This window comes from Eleutherodactylus coqui, chromosome 11, assembly GCF_035609145.1.
Source record: "Eleutherodactylus coqui strain aEleCoq1 chromosome 11, aEleCoq1.hap1, whole genome shotgun sequence".
Classification (NCBI taxonomy): domain Eukaryota; kingdom Metazoa; phylum Chordata; class Amphibia; order Anura; family Eleutherodactylidae; genus Eleutherodactylus; species Eleutherodactylus coqui.
Window position 1 is genome coordinate 944,222 of NC_089847.1, and position 21,150 is coordinate 965,371.

The window sequence follows — 21,150 nt, forward strand, 5'->3', positions numbered from 1 at the left end:
AGGGAGTACAACTGGGTACTAGAGCCTCCTTGCTCACCTGTATCACATCTTGTATCCAAGCTAACGGCATTACAACAGGGTACTAGAGCCTTTATGCCTGCCTGTATCATACTGGTATCCAAGCTAGAGGTGGTACAACAGGGTACTAGAGCCTCCATGCCCACCCGTATCACATCTTGTATCCAAGCTAGAGGTGGTACAACAGGGTACTAGAGCCTTCATGCCCACCCGTATCACATCTTGTATCCAAGCTAGAGGCCTTATAATAGGGTACTAGAGCATGTATATTTATACTCCTTCTAGGCGGGGTGTTAATGTCAATAAGTGTATATTTATATATACTGTAGGCAGTTAAAGGGTGAGGTTGTGGATGGAGTATATCTCCCTCCCAGGCTCTTAGTCTGGACAGGGTGGCGGTCCAGTCCACAACTTCACCCTAGTTCTCAGGAAGCTCAGCTGTAGGCACTGACCCCGTTACTGGGGCATAAAGGCTGCAGCTCCAGGGAGTCAGTGCCTGAGAAGCCGAGGAGAGAGCCTCATCCTGCTGTGCGGACCCGAGCGCCCTGCGGCTGCACCTTTTTCGGTTATTACGCTGATATGGATTTTTTCTGTTTGTCTTCTGAAATAAACTGATGTAAGTTTATCAACTGTCTAGTCCAGAGTGTCTGTGCCGCCCCCCCCCCCCGAAGGACTGCCCATTATATATATATACACATACACACAGTTAAAGTTGAATACCTCAATCACTCCGAATGGGCAGTGACTGTAACTTTACTTCTTTAAGGTAACTTTCACACACCAGTGCAGGAATAACAGTTCAACGAGGTAGGGAGGAGAATACAGGATGACACCGGGCCTACAGTCCTAGTTATCTGTATGACTCCTGGACACACAACCTCCGGGACACAGGATGACACTGGGTCTACAGTCCTAGTTATCTGTATGACTCCGCTCCTGGACACACACACTCCAGGACACAGGATGACACCGGGCCTACAGTCCTAGTTATCTGTATGACTCCGCTCCTGGACACACACACTCCAGGACACAGGATGACAACGGGCCTACAGTCCTAGTTATCTGTATGACTCCGCTCCTGGACACACACACTCCAGGACACCATCAGAGCCACAGGCTTTACCTCTTTATTTATTTATTTATTTATTTATTTTTGGTGCTTTTTGACTTTTTGATGCATAGGCATAACAGCTATCTTCTGTAGGAAGGAGTAGATCAGAGAAACCTGCTGCTGCTCTATATCTGGTAGCATGCAGGAAGGCTCTTTATACTATTTAAAATTAAACCTATAGCTTCAGCCTGGGTCTGAAGTCTATTTTGGTTATAGAGGCGGCCACACTTATATGGTGACCACTTTCCTATATACCTAACACCCTCCTCTTATCTCCGTTATATCATCTAGACGAGACAGTCCTGATGACACTGGGCTATTATTTAAACTGCCAAGCTGATGCTCCATCCAGATTTTCAGCTTTACAGCTCTCTTTTACCCAGGGAGCCTATACTTTGGCTGCAGTTTTCATAATATATTGAGCCAATATCTCTCAGACTTCCTACTGATAAGCTCCCATCAACTAAGATCAAGCATAGAGACCATACTCTGCATACTAATGCTGGGAGTGCACGTGTATCTCTTTAGTTGATGCCTGAATACGCAATTTTGCTTCTATGCATCTGAGATACTGAGCAATCATACAGATTGCCTCTAAGTCACGGCACTATTTGTACTATCTGACTTCATTTTAAAAAATCGTTTGCTAATTCATTACTACAAACAGTGCTATACGAATGCCTGTCGAATCCATCTGAGCTCCTGATGAACCACAATTTTCCATTGTGGGGAAACGCGTCGAGCACAATTCATTCTAACACTCCGACTATGAGTGTCCGATTGTGAAAAATCCTTATTATAGGAAAACTCTTTCTCTTTGCCCGTGATTGATGCCAAAGAGTTTGAGATACTGACACGTCCCTATATTGGATACTGTCTAAGACAGCAATCCCTCTGGTGGATCACTGCAGCATCTCAATATCAAGTTGGAGGAGCATCTTACCTCCAAATCTTGATGCTGCATGATCTTTACCAGTTTTGGAAGTGACTAAGTTCTTTCTATCACTTACCTGTAGCACTGATCTGTTATCTGGCCCCACACACATATCCGGTCTTTGAGTGGAGGCCAGTGATATACCAAAAAATAACTGACTTTTTTGGTTTATATATTTTTTTTGTTTGTGTGTTAGCCCATTTATGTTTTTTAATATACCCCTAATAAAGAATTTATATTTTAGTCTGTTACTGTGAAAAGGGCTTACCTGTAGTTATATAGACTTTTTCCGTCCCTGTGATTAGCACTCCAGGACACAGGATGACACCGGGCCTACAGTCCTAGTTATCTGTATGACTCCGCTCCTGGACACACACACTCCAGGACACAGGATGACACCGGGCCTACAGTCCTAGTTATCTGTATGACTCCTGGACACACAACCTCCGGGACACAGGATGACACTGGGCCTACAGTCCTAGTTAACTGTATGACTCCGCTCCTGGACACACACACTCCAGGACACAGGATGACACCGGGCCTACAGTCCTAGTTATCTGTATGACTCCGCTCCTGGACACACACACTCCGGGACACAGGATGACACCGGGCCTACAGTCCTAGTTATCTGTATGACTCCGCTCCTGGACACACACACTCCAGGACACAGGATGACACCGGGCCTACAGTCCTAGTTATCTGTATGACTCCGCTCCTGGACACACACACTCCAGGACACAGGATGACACCGGGCCTACAGTCCTAGTTATCTGTATGACTCCGCTCCTGGACACTCACACTCCAAGACACAGGATGACACTGGGTCTACAGTCCTAGTTATCTGTATGACTCCGCTCCTGGATACACACACTCCAGGACACAGGATGATAGGGTCGCCCGGCTGAAACACATGATGTAGGGTCGCCCGACTGAAACACATGATGTAGGGTCGCCCAGCTGAAACACATGATGTAGGGTCGCCCGGCTGAAACAGATGATGTAGGGTCGCCCGGCTGAAACACATGATGTAGGGTCGCCCGGCTGAAACAGATGATGTAGGGTTGCCCGGCTGAAACACATGATGTATGGTCGCCCGGCTGAAACAGATGATGTAGGGTTGCCCGGCTGAAACACATGATGTAGGGTCGCCCGGCTGAAACAGATGATGTAGGGTTGCCCGGCTGAAACACATGATGTAGGGTCGCCCGGCTGCGCTGCCGTCTGCATGCCAATTTATCCTGTTCTACCTTGCGTTGTATTAGACCGTTGTTCTCTATCGACGCATACTCCACGCGGCCCACATGTAATCACATGGCAGGGCGACAGCACAGGAAATGTAAACTAAAGAAGCAGGCGAACTGCGCACTGGCTGCCGGCGTGAGATACGTGCGGGAGATACGCGGTCATGCGCAGTGCAATTTTGCTGCGATACACGGTGATAGGCCGGGTCACTGGTGGCTTCACAGCGGTAAAATGCTGCGTGACCCGCACAGTGCTTTATGCTTACGGCCGAGTTCATGGTTTTTGTTTCATCTTTGAACCGCAATTAAAAAACTGCCTGCACCATAAAAAAGGCATTTGTGGATGTTCAATGCATTTTTGGATTGTGTGTAATGTGTGCAGTCACATACAGGAGATACCCGGGTTATACCAGCATGCTCCATATCACTATATACAGGAGATACCCAGGTTATACCACCATGCTCCATATCACTATATACAGGATGTATAACTTATACCAGCTGTACATATATAATTATATACAGGAGATACCCAGGTTATACCAGCATGCTCCATATCACTATATATATAGGATGTCTACCTTATACCAGCTGTACATATATAATTATATACAGGAGATACCCAGGTTATACCAGCATGCTCCATATCACTATATGCAGAAGATGTATAACTTATACCAGCCGTACATATATAATTATATACAGAAGATACCCAGGTTATACCAGCATACTCCATAACACTATATACAGAAGATACCCAGGTTATACCAGCATGCTCCATATCACTATGTACAGGGGATGTATAACTTATACCAGCTGTACATATATAATTATATACAGGAGATACCCAGGTTATACCAGCATGCTCCATATCACTATATACAGAAGATGTATAACTTATACCAGCCGTACATATATAATTATATACAGAAGATACCCAGGTTATACCAGCATGCTCCATATCACTATATACAGGAGATATATAACTTATACCAGCTGTACATATATAATTATATACAGGAGATACCCAGGTTATACCAGCATACTCCATAACACTATATACAGAAGATACCCAGGTTATACCAGCATGCTCCATATCACTATATACAGGATGTATAACATATACCAGCTGTACATTTATAATTATATACAGGGGATACCCAGGTTATACCAGCATGCTCCATATCACTATATACAGGATGTATAACATATACCAGCTGTTCATATATAATTATATACAGATGATACCCAGGTTATACCAGCATGCTCCATATCATTATATACAGGAGGTGTATAACGTATACCAGCTGTACATATATAATTATATACAGGAGATACCCAGGTTATACCAGCATACACCATATCACTATATACAGAAGATCCCCAGGTTATACCAGCATGCTCCATATCACTATGTACAGGGGATGTATAACTTATACCAGCTGTACATATATAATTATATACAGGAGATCCCCAGATTATACCAGCATGCTCCATATCATTATATACAGGAGATGTATAACTCATAGCAGCTGTACATATATAATTATATACAGCAGATACCCAGGTTATACCAGCATGCCCCATATCACTATATACAGGAGATATATAAGTTATACCAGCTGTACATATATTATATACAGGAGATACCCAGGTTATACCAGCATGCTGCATATCACTATAAACAGGAGACACCCAAGTATACCAGCATGCTCCATATCACTATATACAGGAGATGTATAACTTATACCAGCTGTACATTTATAATTATATACGGGAGATACCCAGGTTATACCAGCATGCTCCATATCACTATATACAGAAGATGTATAACTTGTACCAGCTGTACATATATAATTATATACAGGAGATACCCAGGTAATACCAGCATGCTTGATATCACTATATACAGGAGATGTATAACTTATACCAGCTGTACATATATAATTATATACAGGAGATACCCAGGTTATACCAGCATGCTTGATATCACTATATACAGGAGATGTATAACTTATACTAGCTGTACATATATAATTATATACAGGATATACATCTCCTGTATATAGTGATATGGAGCATGCTGGTATAACCTGGGTATCTTCTGTATATAATTATATATGTACAGCTGGTATAAGTTATACATCCTGTATATAGTGATATGGAGCATGCTGGTATAACCTGGGTATCTCCTGTATATAATTATATATGTACAGCTTGTATAAGTTATACATCTTCTGCATATAGTGATATGGAGCATGCTGGTATAACCTGGGTATCCCCTGTATATAATTATACAGTTTTATATATAGAAGTTCCAATAGCTATACATACATGACTACATGCGGCACCTACCTGGCTGTACCACCTGGTCCGCTGGCTCTGTTCTACTCTTCACTATTAGCGCACCACTGGCTGAACCAATCACAACTGCAGTCTCAGGCGAATGGAGGATCGCGCTGGGGGAGTCTACCGCCTGTAATTGGCTGCTGGCTCCCTGGTTTACTGTCCCTTCCCTCCCTGAGTGCTACCCCCAGTAAATTGGCATATGGCGGGGGTCCGTGGGCACCTGTGCACTAAGGGGCTGGGTTGCAATTGCGACCCCTGTGACCCCTCGCGGTACGCCAGTGACCCTCCACCTATCACCACAATGGGGGTCTGTGTTACCTGAGAGACTGGCTGAACGAATGGAGGGTCCGCTCGTATGCTCGGCCGCCGCTGCATTCATGTCAGTGAGAGCGCCAGAGGTTGCCAAATGCTAACCTCAGCTGTTTTTTGGAGCTTGCATTGAAATAAATGCAGCGGTGGCCGAGCATCCATGCGGACCCCCCGTTCATTCAGCCAGTCTCTCAGGGAATACGGGACAATCCATGGAGGTCCCAGCAGTCAGAGCCCCGCCGATCATCCAATCTCCTGTAGACAGGAGATACCTGTCAGTGGAATACCCCTTTAAGGGGGTCCGACACCTTGTGCCCCACCGGCAGCGCAGTCTGAGACCATCATAGCTGAGGAGTCTCCTTGTGTCTGCCCGTCATTTCTTATAAGCGACGCAGCGTGTGACAGCGGATGCAGAGGGCCGTCACAGCCGAAGCCCCCGCATGTGAGTGCAAAGCCCTGGGTCTGGCTGTGCTTATACTGTCATTTGCCAAACGGGGATGCCAGCATGAAACAGGTGAAGGCGAAAGCCAGGAGCCCAGCGGGCCATGGAGAAGAGCAGAGTCTTCCTGACCGCAGGGGAGAGCGAGCTGCCCATCACCTGGCTGACAGCGCTGACCTGCAGTCCAGGAGGAGACGTCATGTCAGCTCCACTGCTCGGCGCTCCGTCCATGGAGGATAAATCCCACTATAGTGCTCTATGAATTGTAAGTGGGCCGGTCAGATCTGGAAATGGCGCCAGTCATCCGCCCTTCGCTCTCGAAACCTTTAAATACACGTTAAGAAAATGCTGCCCTTCCCCCACAGTAAACAATCTGGGGGTTGTCACAATGTTCCATCCTGTCCTATATGAGGACGGCTTCTAATAGAGAAGACCATCCTGGTTGGGCTCGGCTGACAGCTGCCCTGCCGGACTTTTGCAATTGACTTGGAGAGAATGTTTCCAGTCATTGACAGCAAGCAGGATTTGTCATTGCAGGATGTTCTTCTTTCCAGGTCGCATGCGATGAACGACACCAGGGAGAGCTTCGTTGGTTGGTTCCCTCATTGGTGCTACGAAGATTCCTGGAAATCTGATAAGCTAATCAATTAAAGTGATTGAAGGTAACTCGGAGCTCCTCGGTCAGAGTCGTCAGCAGAGTTAGTCTGTAAGGTCCCCGGGTCCTGGGAAAACCCTAAAACTAAACGCCGCGCCCCATCGGCTCCCATTAGGCTGATCTCTCATGATATTAAGTGATCTGGACCCTGGCTGTATGTGACCACACCCCCTTAATGACATCACACACAGGCTTGATGACGTCACCCGCTGCTTTCTCTTCTTTTCCATATTAAATTGCAGAATCCAAGCATCCCGCCAGATGAAGCCTCTGAGTTGATGGGAAGTTCTTGTCTCCATGGCGCTGACACAAGGGTGCGCTGGCGACTAGTGAGAGATGCCATTCAGGAGCCCCAGGGGCGTATAAGGGCGGCCATATTGGTGGTCACCCAGCCCTTCCACAGGCAGATATAAGTAAGAGCAGGGCTTTACAGCGGAGTCTCAAGGACTGATATCTACTGTGAAGCGGCTGGTTCTCGTTTCGGCAGACAATGCGCAAATCTTAGTATTACAATTCCCCGCGCGTCGTCCTCCTTCTCCTTCTCCTCCTCCTTCTCCTTCTCTTCCTCCTTCTCCTCCTCCTTCTCCTCCTCCTTCTCCTTCTCCTCCTCCTTCTCCTCCTCCTTCTCCTCCTCCTTCTCCTTCTCTTCCTCCTTCTCCTCCTCCTTCTCCTTCTCCTTCTCCTCCTCCTTCTCCTTCTCCTTCTCCTTCTCCTTCTCCTTCTCTTCCTCCTTCTCCTCCTCCTCCTCCTTCTCCTCCTCCTCCTTCTCCTTCTCCTCCTCCTTCTCCTCCTCCTTCTCCTCCTCCTTCTCCTTCTCCTTCTCCTCCTCCTTCTCCTCCTCCTTCTCCTTCTCCTCCTCCTTCTCCTCCTCCTTCTCCTTCTCTTCCTCCTTCTCCTTCTCCTCCTCCTCCTCCTTCTCCTTCTCCTTCTCCTTCCCCTTCTCCTTCTCCTTCTCCTCCTCCTTCTCCTTCTCCTTCTCCTCCTTCTCCTCCTCCTTCTCCTTCTCTTCCTCTGGACATTCAAAGTAATTATAAAAAATTGGAGCCGATCCCCGGCGGCAGAAGCGGCCATTGTCTCCTCCGTACAGGGGGTGTGGGTGCGAGGAGCGCGGACCCCCGCCAGGCCCTGCGGACCGCCGTGATGTCGGAAGCGCAGGGAATTGCCTCTGAAGTGTAAATAAAGTCGCCTCCTGGAGAGACACGAGAGCGCCAGCCGCACAGAGACCTGCGGACGAGCGGGAGACGCGCTTAATGTCTCGCTGCTCGCAGCAGAATGGCTCATTGCAGACAGAGACCCCCAATCCGGTGAGCGACCCGCTACCTTACCACAGACGCACCAGGACTGGCGTGCGCGTTCATTACTTGGAAGCCGCCACTATCTCACCTTCACTGCCCGCACTAGCGGCACATCAATGGTCACCCTGTAAGACCGCCAGCGCTAAAGATGAGACCCCGCAGACTGAAAAGATCTGCTACTTTCTAATAGGCTTTTTTAAAAATTCCTTACCTTTTTCAGGATTCCTGCTTGCTGTCAGTGAATGGTCCTGAGCATACAGCTGGCGGTCTGTTACAATGTAGCTGTTCACAGAACAGAAGAGGAGAGTTTTGCACTGTTCCTGATACACTGTAGCGAAACCTCCAGCTGTGACGCTCCTCCAGTCGTGTATAAAGTTCTGGCGTTACACAATGAAACGTTCTACCAATTATTTTGCTTACATTTCTCACATTTTTCTAGATCTCTGCTTGTTGTCAACAAATTGTGCCACTATTCACAAGAAACAATGAGAATGAGTTGTGTCTACTAAAGGGCAGCGTTTGTTACAATGTATCGGTGCGGGTTATACCCGGAGCGGCCCGCGCCGCGCTGCTGCTTCATTCAGCTCTACACTGCAGCGAACGCTCCGCTGGTCTATCAGGATGGATTTCCAGTCTTTGAATGTGAGCAGGAATGGTCCCATTCACTGACTGCCAGCAGGGATCTTGGTTATTTTGCAGGTGTCGGGGCGGTGACGCTGGTCACAGGCTGATTCTGCTGCGGCTCGGAGTAGATTGCACATCAAGTCTGCAGCAAAATCTGCGTAAATAAGTGCGCCGTTCCTTTAAATGGGATCCGCTCTGTAGTTCATATTGAGCCGTTTTAACGTCTGCAGAAACAAGTGCCGCCGCCTCCTGCTGCGGAGTGCGGCCTGGAAAATCCGTACGCTGCTTACCTCCACTGAGAGGGGCTCATCTGCACGCAAGTCTGCACACCGCAGCGACCTCCTGCAGCACATGGCGGACTGCTCTGACACAGAGTCGCCCGCGAACCGCGCTCAAATCAGCCAGGTCTTCTAAAATTACTTTTCTCGCCATTACAAACTATAAGCAGTTTAGCTCCACCCACATCCTGCGCCTTCGAGGGTTCGCGGCCCGCTAGCCGGAACGCGCGTTGCGCCCCTCCGTGTGTTGTGCGCTATACATGGACTCTGCACATTGACATGCAGCTCCGTGTAATAGCCAGGAGGAGCGTGACGAACGTCCCTGTGTAAAGCCTCATAGAATGGCGCTGTCCGTGAAATTATACCGCCACCACCTGAAATCTGCGGGCGAGCCGGAGGCCGTATACTGAGGATCGGCATAAAGGAATGGCGGACGCAGTCGCTGGGCGCAGGTGGCGTGCGCCTTTGTTTCTTAGCTTTGTGTCTCTTTTCAATGGCGCAATCTGCTGCACGGCGGGGAATCTATTGTATCCACTGCAATGCGGCGCCCGATGGCGGCCGGCGGTCACTCTGAGAGCCTCCATTACCGGCAGCATGGATTCCATGGGGAATTGTTATAGGAACAATAGCTAAAGGATTCGCCATCGCGTGTAACTGCGCCGCGCCGCGCCGCCCGCCATCCTGACGATCAATAACCAACCAGATTAACGGACGGACAATCTGAGAGAAGCTACATTGTGTGCGGCGCAAAATCATGGCGGGCGACGGCGACCCCTTATATGCCGGGTGCAGCAATGCCGATTGTGCGGGACGAGATACGGGCAGCCGGGGGCCTCTGTACATGGGGAGCCGCGCCCCACCAGGGGGCAGCTCAGCAGTATCACACAGGGTAGGCTTAGATACACAGCAAACAGTATCACACAGGGTAGGCTTAGATACACAGCAGACAGTATCACACATGGTAGGCTTAGATACACAGCAGACAGTGTCACACATGGTAGGCTTAGATACACAGCAGACAGTGTCACACACGGTAGGCTTAGATACACAGCAGACAGTGTCACACACGGTAGGCTTAGATACACAGCAGACAGTGTCACACACGGTAGGCTTAGATACACAGCAGACAGTATCACACACGGTAGGCTTAGATACACAGCAAACAGTATCACACACGGTAGGCTTAGATACACAGCAGACAGTGTCACACACGGTAGGCTTAGATACACAGCAGACAGTATCACACATGGTAGGCTTAGATACACAGCAGACAGTATCACACATGGTAGGCTTAGATACACAGCAGACAGTGTCACACACGGTAGGCTTAGATACACAGCAAACAGTATCACACACGGTAGGCTTAGATACACAGCAGACAGTGTCACACATGGTAGGCTTAGATACACAGCAGACAGTGTCACACACGGTAGGCTTAGATACACACCAGACAGTATCACACATGGTAGGCTTAGATACACAGCAAACAGTGTCACACATGGTAGGCTTAGATACACAGCAAACAGTGTCACACATGGTAGGCTTAGATACACAGCAGACAGTATCACACATGGTAGGCTTAGATACACAGCAGACAGTGTCACACATGGTAGGCTTAGATACACACCAGACAGTGTCACACATGGTAGGCTTAGATACACACCAGACAGTGTCACACATGGTAGGCTTAGATACACAGCAGACAGTGTCACACATGGTAGGCTTAGATACACAGCAAACAGTGTCACACATGGTAGGCTTAGATACACAGCAAACAGTGTCACACATGGTAGGCTTAGATACACAGCAGACAGTATCACACATGGTAGGCTTAGATACACAGCAGACAGTATCACACATGGTAGGCTTAGATACACAGCAGACAGTGTCACACATGGTAGGCTTAGATACACAGCAGACAGTATCACACATGGTAGGCTTAGATACACAGCAGACAGTATCACACATGGTAGGCTTAGATACACAGCAGACAGTGTCACACACGGTAGGCTTAGATACACAGCAAACAGTATCACACATGGTAGGCTTAGATACACAGCAGACAGTGTCACACATGGTAGGCTTAGATACACAACAAACAGTATCACACATGGTAGGCTTAGATACACAGCAGACAGTGTCACACACGGTAGGCTTAGATACACAGCAAACAGTATCACACATGGTAGGCTTAGATACACAGCAGACAGTGTCACACATGGTAGGCTTAGATACACAACAAACAGTATCACACATGGTAGGCTTAGATACACAGCAGACAGTGTCACACACGGTAGGCTTAGATACACAGCAAACAGTATCACACATGGTAGGCTTAGATACACAGCAGACAGTGTCACACATGGTAGGCTTAGATACACAGCAGACAGTATCACCCACGGTAGGCTTAGATACACAGCAGACAGTATCACACATGGTAGGCTTAGATACACAGCAGACAGTATCACCCACGGTAGGCTTAGATACACAGCAGACAGTATCACACATGGTAGGCTTAGATACACAGCAGACAGTGTCACACAGAGTTGGCTTAGATACACAGCAGACAGTGTCACACATGGTAGGCTTAGATACACAGCAGACAGTGTCACACAGAGTTGGCTTAGATACACAGCAGACAGTATCACACATGGTAGGCTTAGATACACAGCAGACAGTATCACACAGGGTAGGCATAGATACACAGCAGACAGTATCACACAGGGTAGGCGTAGATACACAGCAGACAGTATCACACACGGTAGGCTTAGATACACAGCAGACAGTATCACACACGGTAGGCTTAGATACACAGCAGACAGTGTCACACAGGGTTGGCTTAGATACACAGCAGACAGTGTCACATGGGGTAGGCTTAGATACACTGTTTAGTAGATTGTAGACTGGGGGCATCAGCCTGACTGACGCTCCCTTTCCAACTAATACCAAAAAACTTACCGACAACTTCTTTAATGTCAAATGTGGGGTAGGCCACAGCTTTATTAACGATTTAACCCTTACTACCTATTTTTCTAACTCGCTAACCCTTCCCATGCTCCAACCCGCTTTAACTTAACTGAATTCAACTTTTACAGTTCCACTGGACGTTTGTAAGCCCGCTTTCCTTGGGCTTGTAAACCTTCCCTCAAACCAGCATGGAAAGTTCAGGCAAAAACCAGCTGTGACGACTTCCAACAACTACAGTCTTATAAAGTCTCTCTTCGCCCAATCCCCCGGGCGGGTGGGTGGGTGTCTTGCACGGCTCCGTCTTCTCTCTTCACTTGCTTCTCACTTCTGTTCCTCTTCCCTTCTTCTTTCCCCCTTTCCGTTCTAAGCTCCTCCCCCTTTCTATCTCGCTATTCTACTAAAGCTCCGCCCCCAGTCCCCCGCAGCCGCGTTACTCACTGTGCTGCATAAGAGACTGGGGGCATCAGCCTGACTGACGCTCCCTTTCCAACTAATACCAAAAAACTTACCGACAACTTCTTTAATGTCAAATGTGGGGTAGGCCACAGCTTTATTAACGATTTAACCCTTACTACCTATTTTTCTAACTCGCTAACCCTTCCCATGCTCCAACCCGCTTTAACTTAACTGAATTCAACTTTAACCGTTCCACTGGACGTTTGTAAGCCCGCTTTCCTTGGGCTTGTAAACCTTCCCTCAAACCAGCATGGAAAGTTCAGGCCACGCGGCATGCGCCGTATCCTTCACGGCGCATTCCGCCCCACCCCACGAACCCGAGCTAGCGCAGCCTCGACTCCATCCTGCAGTCCCGACAAGAACGTGTCCAACCCGACTTCGTTCAGGTGTACCCCGTCACTCCTCAGTGCACCTCTCTCTCTGTCCTCCAGCTCCCAATGTCGTATAGCAATCCCCCCGAGGGAATGCACAAATTTCGAGACCCTTTGGTTGACCACCTTCCGGACATTCTCAATTGCTTCGGGGCTTTTTGCCCCCCTCCAACGTCTCCTGCCGATGATATCCGACCAGACCAACATGGACTCCTGAAAACACTCCCTAAAACGGAGCATGTCTTGTTTCATTAGGACGAGTAGATCGCCCAATTTTATTTTTCCTAGGTCGTTCCCCCCGGCGTGCACGACCAGAATGACTCGCCGGGGGGTCCACCTGCTAATGTCCGTGATAATTTTCAGCAAACTGGGCCACTGCAGGCCTCTAACTCCATACCAGTTTACCACCGTGTCCGTCAATCCCAGGCTCCTTCCTGGTGGCCGAGTTGCTGCCCGCCTTTCGGCCCAATACACAAAAGAATGACCGACAATCCATATTTTCCACGGTTCCGCAGCTGAAAAATAGAAAACAAAGAAAACAGAACCCGTACCGTCCAACCGAAACGACTTAACCAACATACAGCAAAACCTTGCCACTCCTAATTACTGTAACACTAGGTCTGGTCTGATGTATGATTTGTAGGCCTGCGACTTCCATCTGCCCAGACGTTTTACGTCTTCCTCCTTCATACCATGTGCGTCTGCCATGGTTGCCGCCCCTATTCTAAAAGAATGCGTACCGAATTCGGACGCATTCAGGCCTGCCGCGCGTAGAGATGAACGAAAAACCGCCGAAAATTGGAACCGGGTGAGGGGTGTGCCCTGCGCATGAACAAAAAATTGGTCACAGATGTTACGCGAGCTCATATACTCGCGTACCGTGGCTACCGGGCACCACTTGGAGCCAAGGCTGTTAATCGCTAACCACTCACCTCTGCCGTACATGTCTGTTTTGGACTTTCTAATGCATACCCGCAAAGACTCCCCCGAGGGAATAACGTCGTTGTGGCGAAGGCCGCCCGGCTTGTTTTTACTAGCCGGGACCAACTCACCGATGCGCAATGCCGCGAAAAACGCCACCGAAAAAGCTGCCCTGAATAGCAGCGCTTCCGAGCTATTGTCGCAAACACTTTCTAAAAGTTCTAGAAGCCTTACTAGCAAGGAAAACGTGATCGGACGTCGCTTGTCAACGCGCGTCTTCTCCTTTTTCCAGCCGCGTATTACTTGGCGGAACATAAAATCCTTCGTAACATCCGCCTTGCCGTGGAGTTTTAATAAAAACGCTACGCCGGCTAAGTGCTTTTTTGCTGCCCCGACGGACCGCCGTTTTTTGCGCAAAGATGCCAGCATATCCAGCGTCGCCGCCCGCGCCTTCTCGCCGTCGGCGACGGCACCGCCTGACAATGAAAGCCAATGTAGCCAGATAGAATTATAACTGTTCCACGTCGCACGCGTGACCGATGTCTCCACCAGCTTCAGTAATTCTGCTCTACCAGCTTCCATAAGTGAGGGGGGCATCGTGCCCCCTCGGCCTCCGCCTGTGGATGACGGTCCCTGAACGCTTCCATCTGAAAACGAGAGAGTGCGTCAGCCGCCCCATTGTCACGACCCGGGACATGCCTGGCTCGCAAGTAGATATTGCTTTGTAGGCATTTTAAAACAACGTGTCTCAACAACGCCAACACGGGTGGAGAAGCCGATGTCTGCTTATTGATAACATGTACTACTGCCGCGTTGTCTGACCAGAAACAGACCTTGCGGTCCTGAAACTCCGAGATCCATAATTCCAAAGCTACCACCACGGGAAAAAACTCCAACAGTGTCACGTTTTTGGTCCACTTTCTAAGCAACCAACTCTGGGGCCAGGATTCCCGGCACCAGTGGTTATTGAAAATGACCCCAAAACCTCCTGATCCCGCAGCGTCCGCAAACAGGCATATGTCGCTTCCGGTCACCTCCTCCTTAGGGCATATCACCTGCCCGTTGAAGGACTGCAAGAACACCTTCCAGATATGTAAATCAGCTCTCATCCCCTGAGTCACCCGCACGAAATGGTGAGGCTCCCGGATTCCCGTCATGGCTAAAGTTAGCCTTCTCGAGAAGACCCGCCCCATGGGGATAACTTTGCATGCAAAGTTAAGCAGGCCTGCCAGACTCTGTATCTGGCGCAGGATGACCTTCCTGCAGCTGGACACTTCATTGACCACCTGGGTCAGCCTTGCTACTTTCTCCACTGGTAGCCTGAAAACCATGTCCTCGGAGTCGATCTCGATACCGAGGAAGGTGATCCGTGTTACTGGGCCCACCGTTTTTTCCTCTGATAACGGGACCCCTACCCGACGCATGAGAGACTGGAAGGTCTTTAGCAGAATTGCGCAATCGGCTGATGTCTCCGAGCCCACAAACAAAAAATCATCTAGATAATGTATCACCGATGAGATGCCCGTCTCATGCTTGAGTAACCACTCCAGGAAAGAACTAAACAATTCGAAATAATAACACGAAATCGAGCATCCCATCGGCAGACACATGTCTATAAAAAATTGACTCTCGACCCGGCACCCTAGAAGGTGAAAACATTCGGGATGAACAGGTAACAACCGGAAAGCGGACTCAATATCCGTCTTTGCCAGCTGAGCTCGCCTGCCCGCCGCCCTAACCAAACGCACCGCACAATCAAAAGACGTATACGTCACCGCCGCCTGATCTTTTGATATGCCGTCGTTAACTGATTCACCGGCGGGGAAAGAAAGGTGATGAATTAAACGAAACTTACCGGTTTCCTTCTTAGGTACTAAACCCAAGGGGGAAACCCGCAAATTGGTAAATGGCGGCGTTCCGAAAGGGCCGGCCATGCGGCCCAGCTCCACTTCTTTTAACAATTTCTCTTTGACCAAGCTAATATTATCCAACGCTGATTTTAAATTCGGGGAAAACATAGATGCGGGAGAAAAAACAAACGGAATCACGAAACCCTCGGAAAAACCGTCTTTAAGCATTTTTGCCGCCTGCTTCCTGTGGTAAATGTCTAACCACGGAAGCAGGACCCGACTTTTCACTGGTGTTCGGTGCTCCACTGGCACCACCCACTGTGGCAGACGCTCTTTGTTTTTTAAAGCAGCGAACTGCTGCGTGCTGCCCCCCGCAAACCGAGCACTCGTGTCGGAATTTGCAGGTGGCGTGAAATCGGCAATGGCCCTCGTTATAGAGCCAGCATGTGCCGTTAGGTCTCTGTGATGCCGCGGGGGGCTGTTGCCCGCCTCCCGCGGCTCCCGCCGGAAAGGACGCTCTGGCGGGCCGTTGTGCTAGGATCAGCTGGATCCACACGTCGGTCGCTTTTGTGGCCCAGCTTATGTGACTCGTTCCGGATACGCGCCTGCGGAAATCCTCATCATAGCGCCACCAAGCTGACCCACCGTGCAGCTTGTAGGCGCTGTATATGGTGTTTAAATAGACCATCAACTCTGGACCTTTAATCGGCTGATGCTGACACACCACATGAGCCAAAACCATATACGCCTGAAGCCAATTGCCGAACGTCTTGGCAATCTTTGGCTTCTTTTCCGTTCCCCGTTCGGACAACCGTTCCTTGTCCACCATAACGTGGTCCACCGACAATAAGGACCAAATATCCACATATAAACCTTTTTTGATCCTTTCCGTAACCTCTTCAGCCAAACCTACCCCTAGCGGGGCAACACCGCAGAACATCGAATCTGCAAATTTTAACCCTTCCGTTGGGTCACCATCTGTACACAACGTTGAGCTTCCAGACACATTACTCACAGGCGGGCCTCTGCCCCCCGGTGAACCACCGGATCCTGCAAGCCCCTCCTGCGGATCCACCTTGCTCAACAAAGACTTCAACACCGCAACCAAATCTTGTGTTTCCGCGCCCTTCGCGGGATCCATCACATTACACCAAGCATTTTGTAATGACAACTCACCAGCTCGACCGACCTCCGGCAGCGCCAAGGGTGATGTCCCAGCTGTATCCCTCCTCCGGATCCTGCGGTCTGGCGTGGGCTGACGACTGTCCTTATGCGTAGCCTCCTGCGCCCTTTGCTGATAGGCCAAACCAGGCTGGTGTCCGCACGACCGTCCATGCGAGTGGCCATGACTTCTGTAACTCCTGTAGTCTCTTGAACTTGGCTCGACTTGTACGTTGAGCAGGTGCCGATGTTCTTCAGAGTCCCGTCTATCTTCTCCTGAGCTGCTCCTATCTACTCTGCTGTCTACTCTTGCCCTGCCGCTGCTGCTACTTGAAGCGCTGCCCGCCTGCTCTAGCTGGCCCGGACGCCTGGATTCTAATCCTATCGCCCTGGCTCTGTCCCTGCGCCTACGCCTAGCGCCCTGCCCTTGGCGGCTACTGCTAGCGTAATTAGCTGAAACTTGGGATGCATAACCCAACGTTTCTTGCAGCCTTGGGTCGAGGTATCTCGGGTTAACGAAACACCGATGCTGCATGCTTGTAGCGGGTGGCTGCACTACTGAAGTGTGTCTACTTGGCCTCTGTGTGGTGTGTGACCCCCTTTGCTGTCCCGGGTATAGGGAAGACTCCGGTCTATTAGCGCCATAGTAAGATGGCATACCGTGGCTACGGCTCGCTTGGCCCGCTGCAAGTGGGCTCTGGGTCGGGCTACGTGACCCCTCGAACCGGCTAGCCCTCCCCCGTTGTGCCCTTCCTGGGCTTAAAATTTCAGGGGTTGGGCTGCTAGCGGGGGTGCTAGCGGGGCTGCTAATGGGGCTGCTGGCGGGGGTGCTGGCTGGGGTGCTATAGGTGGCTGCTGTTCCCGTGATGTTCCCCCTCCTACTTGTCCCCCTGCCCTTCTGCTGCCTACCTTCCGCCCTGCGCTCTGGCTGCGATGCTCTGCGGTGTTGGCGGGGTACGCGCCCTTCCCGCGTGTTCCCTCTCTCCTCCGTCTGGCTCATGACCGCACCGCTCCTCGTCTGCGCTGTTTTTCGCGCCAGCGCGCGCTGCCCTGTTGCGCTGGGTGCTGCTGCTGCTGATGCTGTAGAAGATGGCTGGGCTTCTATTCTTCTGCTCCCGCTCGCCGGCGGTGAGCGCTGCCTCGTGGCGGGCCGTTTTCCCGCCAAACGTTTTGAACCCGGCGCCATCTTGCTTCCGGTTTTCGCGGCGGCCGCCGCTTCATCTTCTCCCCTGCTGCTCCTCATTCCGCGTCGCTTGTTCGCCGGGCTCGGGCTGAGCCTCGCTGGCGGCTGCTTTCTTCGCTGCGGTCTTCCCCGCAGCTGCTCCCCTCCTACCGGCGACGCTTCGCTGGCTCTCCTCGGTTGCGTCCCGGGTCCCTCCGGCTCCGCCGCTCCCGCGGCCGTCCTGTAGCTCAGCAGCAATTCCTCCAGCCAGCCGGTGCCGTCCTGGCTGACTGCCTCCTGGATTTGCGCCCGCAGGTCTTCCATTCTTTCTTCCTTGTCTTCACACCGGAATCCTCTTCTCTTCTTCTCCTGACGTCTCCGGTCCTCAACCGTAAGCTTCTTCCTCTTCTTCTTTAAATTCAATCCTCCGCTTGCTCTGCTTTCAATTTGTAATCCAAATTTGTAATCCCAGTAAATCCTCTGCTGGTTAGCAAAACGAAAATCTTTTCTTCCAGGCAATTGTACTCCACGTGTCTTCTGTCTTGCACGGCTCCGTCTTCTCTCTTCACTTGCTTCTCACTTCTGTTCCTCTTCCCTTCTTCTTTCCCCCTTTCCGTTCTAAGCTCCTCCCCCTTTCTATCTCGCTATTCTACTAAAGCTCCGCCCCCAGTCCCCCGCAGCCGCGTTACTCACTGTGCTGCATAAGATCACCTGTAGGCCGCGGTCAGAGGAGCGTGGCTTACATGCTGCTAGGCAATGTGTAAAACCACGCTCCTGACATGCAGGAAAGGATGGCGTGACTGGGCTGCCTCTAGCTCCGTGGTGCAGGCAGCCTGCGGGAGCCTATGGCAAGCCCCCTGGACAGCGCACACCATGGAGGATTCGGCACTCGCTGTCCATTCTTTTACAGAGCGCTGCCATAGAAGCTACTGGTTGTCGTAGCGGCGTGCCAACCACGCTGGTCTGAACGAGCCCTTACACGGGCACCTGACAGCCGGCCCACAAACTGCCACCTGACCGTTGTGTGTCTGCTACACAGGAGCGCCAGTCGTGAATGGGGGCGGAGCCATCGGGGCGTTCCAGCCCACCTCCATCCGCAGACAACGGCAGTCGCTCACAGATTGAACAGCTGACAGTTTCCTGCTGTGACTCCGGCAGGCGGCGGGCGGTTTCTCCCTGCTGGCGGCTTCGTGTAGACGGGACAATTAACGCCTGAATTTGCTGAATTATCTCGCCTCCAGAGCGGCGCTGATTGTCGTGTTGTTTATCTCCGCAAGACGTTCAAACGCGACTTTATACCGGAGGATTTTTTGATCAACGAGCGACTATTTTTAGGTGAGCAGATTCTCACTGGTCGCCATGTTGGCAGCCATCTTTACACGGCATTCGCTGTATGGAATGCCTATTCGTACAGTAGTCGCCCCATTAGGCACCCCCTCACTGCTCCCCCCTCCCCCGCTTTGCTCAGTTCTCAGACCCTCTCCTCCTGATTGCCTCAGCGCTTCTTATCACTTGGGCGCAGGGAGAGAAGCGAATAGTCCTACAATGGCGCGATATTCACAGACACTCCGGTCAGCAGAGAGAATGGCGCTGCTTCATATATACTCTCACATTATTGACTGACAGACACTCCGTGTCCCCAAAACCGCGCCCTGAAGACAAATGGCGCTGCAGCTGTCCGCGGGAACGACGGATTTCACTTCCCAGCCATGATTTGGTTTCGGGCTCAAAATTAGCGGATTCTGATGTAATTCACAACCACCATAACAATGGCGGATCAGCCGTCGCCGTGGAGACAACAATGACGGATCAGCCGTCGCCGAGGAGACAACAATGGCGGATCAGCCGTCGCCGTGGAGACAACAATGGCGGATCAGCCGTCGCCGTGGATACAACAATGGCGGATCAGCCGTCGCCGTGGAGACAACAATGGCGGATCAGCCGTCGCCGTGGATACAACAATGGCGGATCAGCCGTCGCCATGGAGACAACAATGGCGGATCAGCCGTCGCCGTGGATACAACAATGGCGGATCAGCCGTCGCCGTGGATACAACAATGGCGGATCAGCCGTCGCCGTGGAGACAACAATGGCGGATCAGCCGTCGCCGTGGAGACAGTGACGTCACTGTTTAGAGGTTACATTTTTTGTTTTGTGGTACTCTTTTTGGGGGGGGTCGCACCTCTCAGCAGGCAGCACAACGCTCTCCATGTTTGTAGGTTAGACACATAATAAATGGCGCTGGGACTCCATTTTATGTTGTTTCTGTTTCTCTTTTTTTCGGAATTTTTGCTTTTGGAGTGTAAAATTTGCAATATCAAAATGCCACCAAAATGTGTAAATTTAGTGAATAATTTGCGTTTCTGTGATGAAAATGTTATTTCCCCACAGATGTAACGCAATCTGCCGCCTCGCGTGAACACCGCCTGCCGTCACTTTGGTGTGAAGGTCGGGGACCCGGACCAGTCACTGATCAGTTAAACTAGGAGAGCGCTCTATGGCTTGTGCCGCGCCCATGGCTGGGCGGAGCCTATAAACCGCACAGGTGAAGGCTATATCTGCTTGACTCCACCTATAAAGGCAGGATTGTCAATGAGGAAAGCAGGAACCGTTCAATCCCCGAATCCTCCATCTGCTGGTCATCCTATTCCACATTCAGATAGCTTACCAGTTCCTACTCCACCCAACATTATGAGGAGAAGAACCCAGCAAGCCTCCCACATCCCATGACCCTGACCTTGAGGTAACAGATGATACACCGCACAGACTGAGTCAGGCAGAACGGAGTCATCTCATTCCAGACCTTGACTTGTCAAAGGAGAAGGTGGAACTTCTAGGGTGAAGACTACGGCAATGGGATCTTCTCCAACGTGACGTCAGGGTCTCACAGTACGGAGAACCTCAGAGGGATCGGCTTCCTTCTGGTTGTTTGCTGCGACATTAATGGCTGATGAAATGTTTGACTTTGACCCATGATCCAACTGAATGGAGGCCATTCATAGACTCCTC

At 50.4% G+C, this 21,150-nt stretch overlaps 1 protein-coding gene across 2 annotated transcripts; it reads right to left on the reverse strand.

Annotated features, from left to right (window-relative positions):
- Nucleotides 1-12,184: 12,184 nt before the first annotated feature.
- Nucleotides 12,185-18,772, reverse strand: LOC136581911 (serine/arginine repetitive matrix protein 1-like). 2 transcript variants are annotated; one of them, XM_066582572.1, is made up of 2 exons: nt 16,995-18,772; nt 12,185-13,562 (listed from the first exon to the last, which is right to left on the reverse strand). In XM_066582572.1, the coding sequence occupies exons 1-2, from the start codon at nt 18,463-18,465 to the stop codon at nt 12,964-12,966; spliced, it is 2,070 nt and encodes a 689-aa protein (XP_066438669.1). In that variant the 5' UTR covers nt 18,466-18,772; the 3' UTR covers nt 12,185-12,963. The 2 variants fall into 2 exon arrangements, with proteins under 2 accessions (XP_066438669.1, XP_066438668.1); XM_066582571.1 differs by having other exon boundaries at nt 12,185-14,615.
- Between the last annotated feature and the right edge of the window lie 2,378 nt (nt 18,773-21,150).

Coding starts and splice junctions, on each gene's coding strand:
- LOC136581911 (XM_066582571.1), bottom strand. CDS start 18,465: ATGGAAGACCTGCGGGCGCAAATCCAGGAGGCAGTCAGCCAGGACGGC. Junction 14,616..16,994: donor GCCGGAGGTCGGTCGAGCTG/GTGAGTTGTCAT, acceptor TCTCGTTTTCAG/ATGGAAGCGTTCAGGGACCG.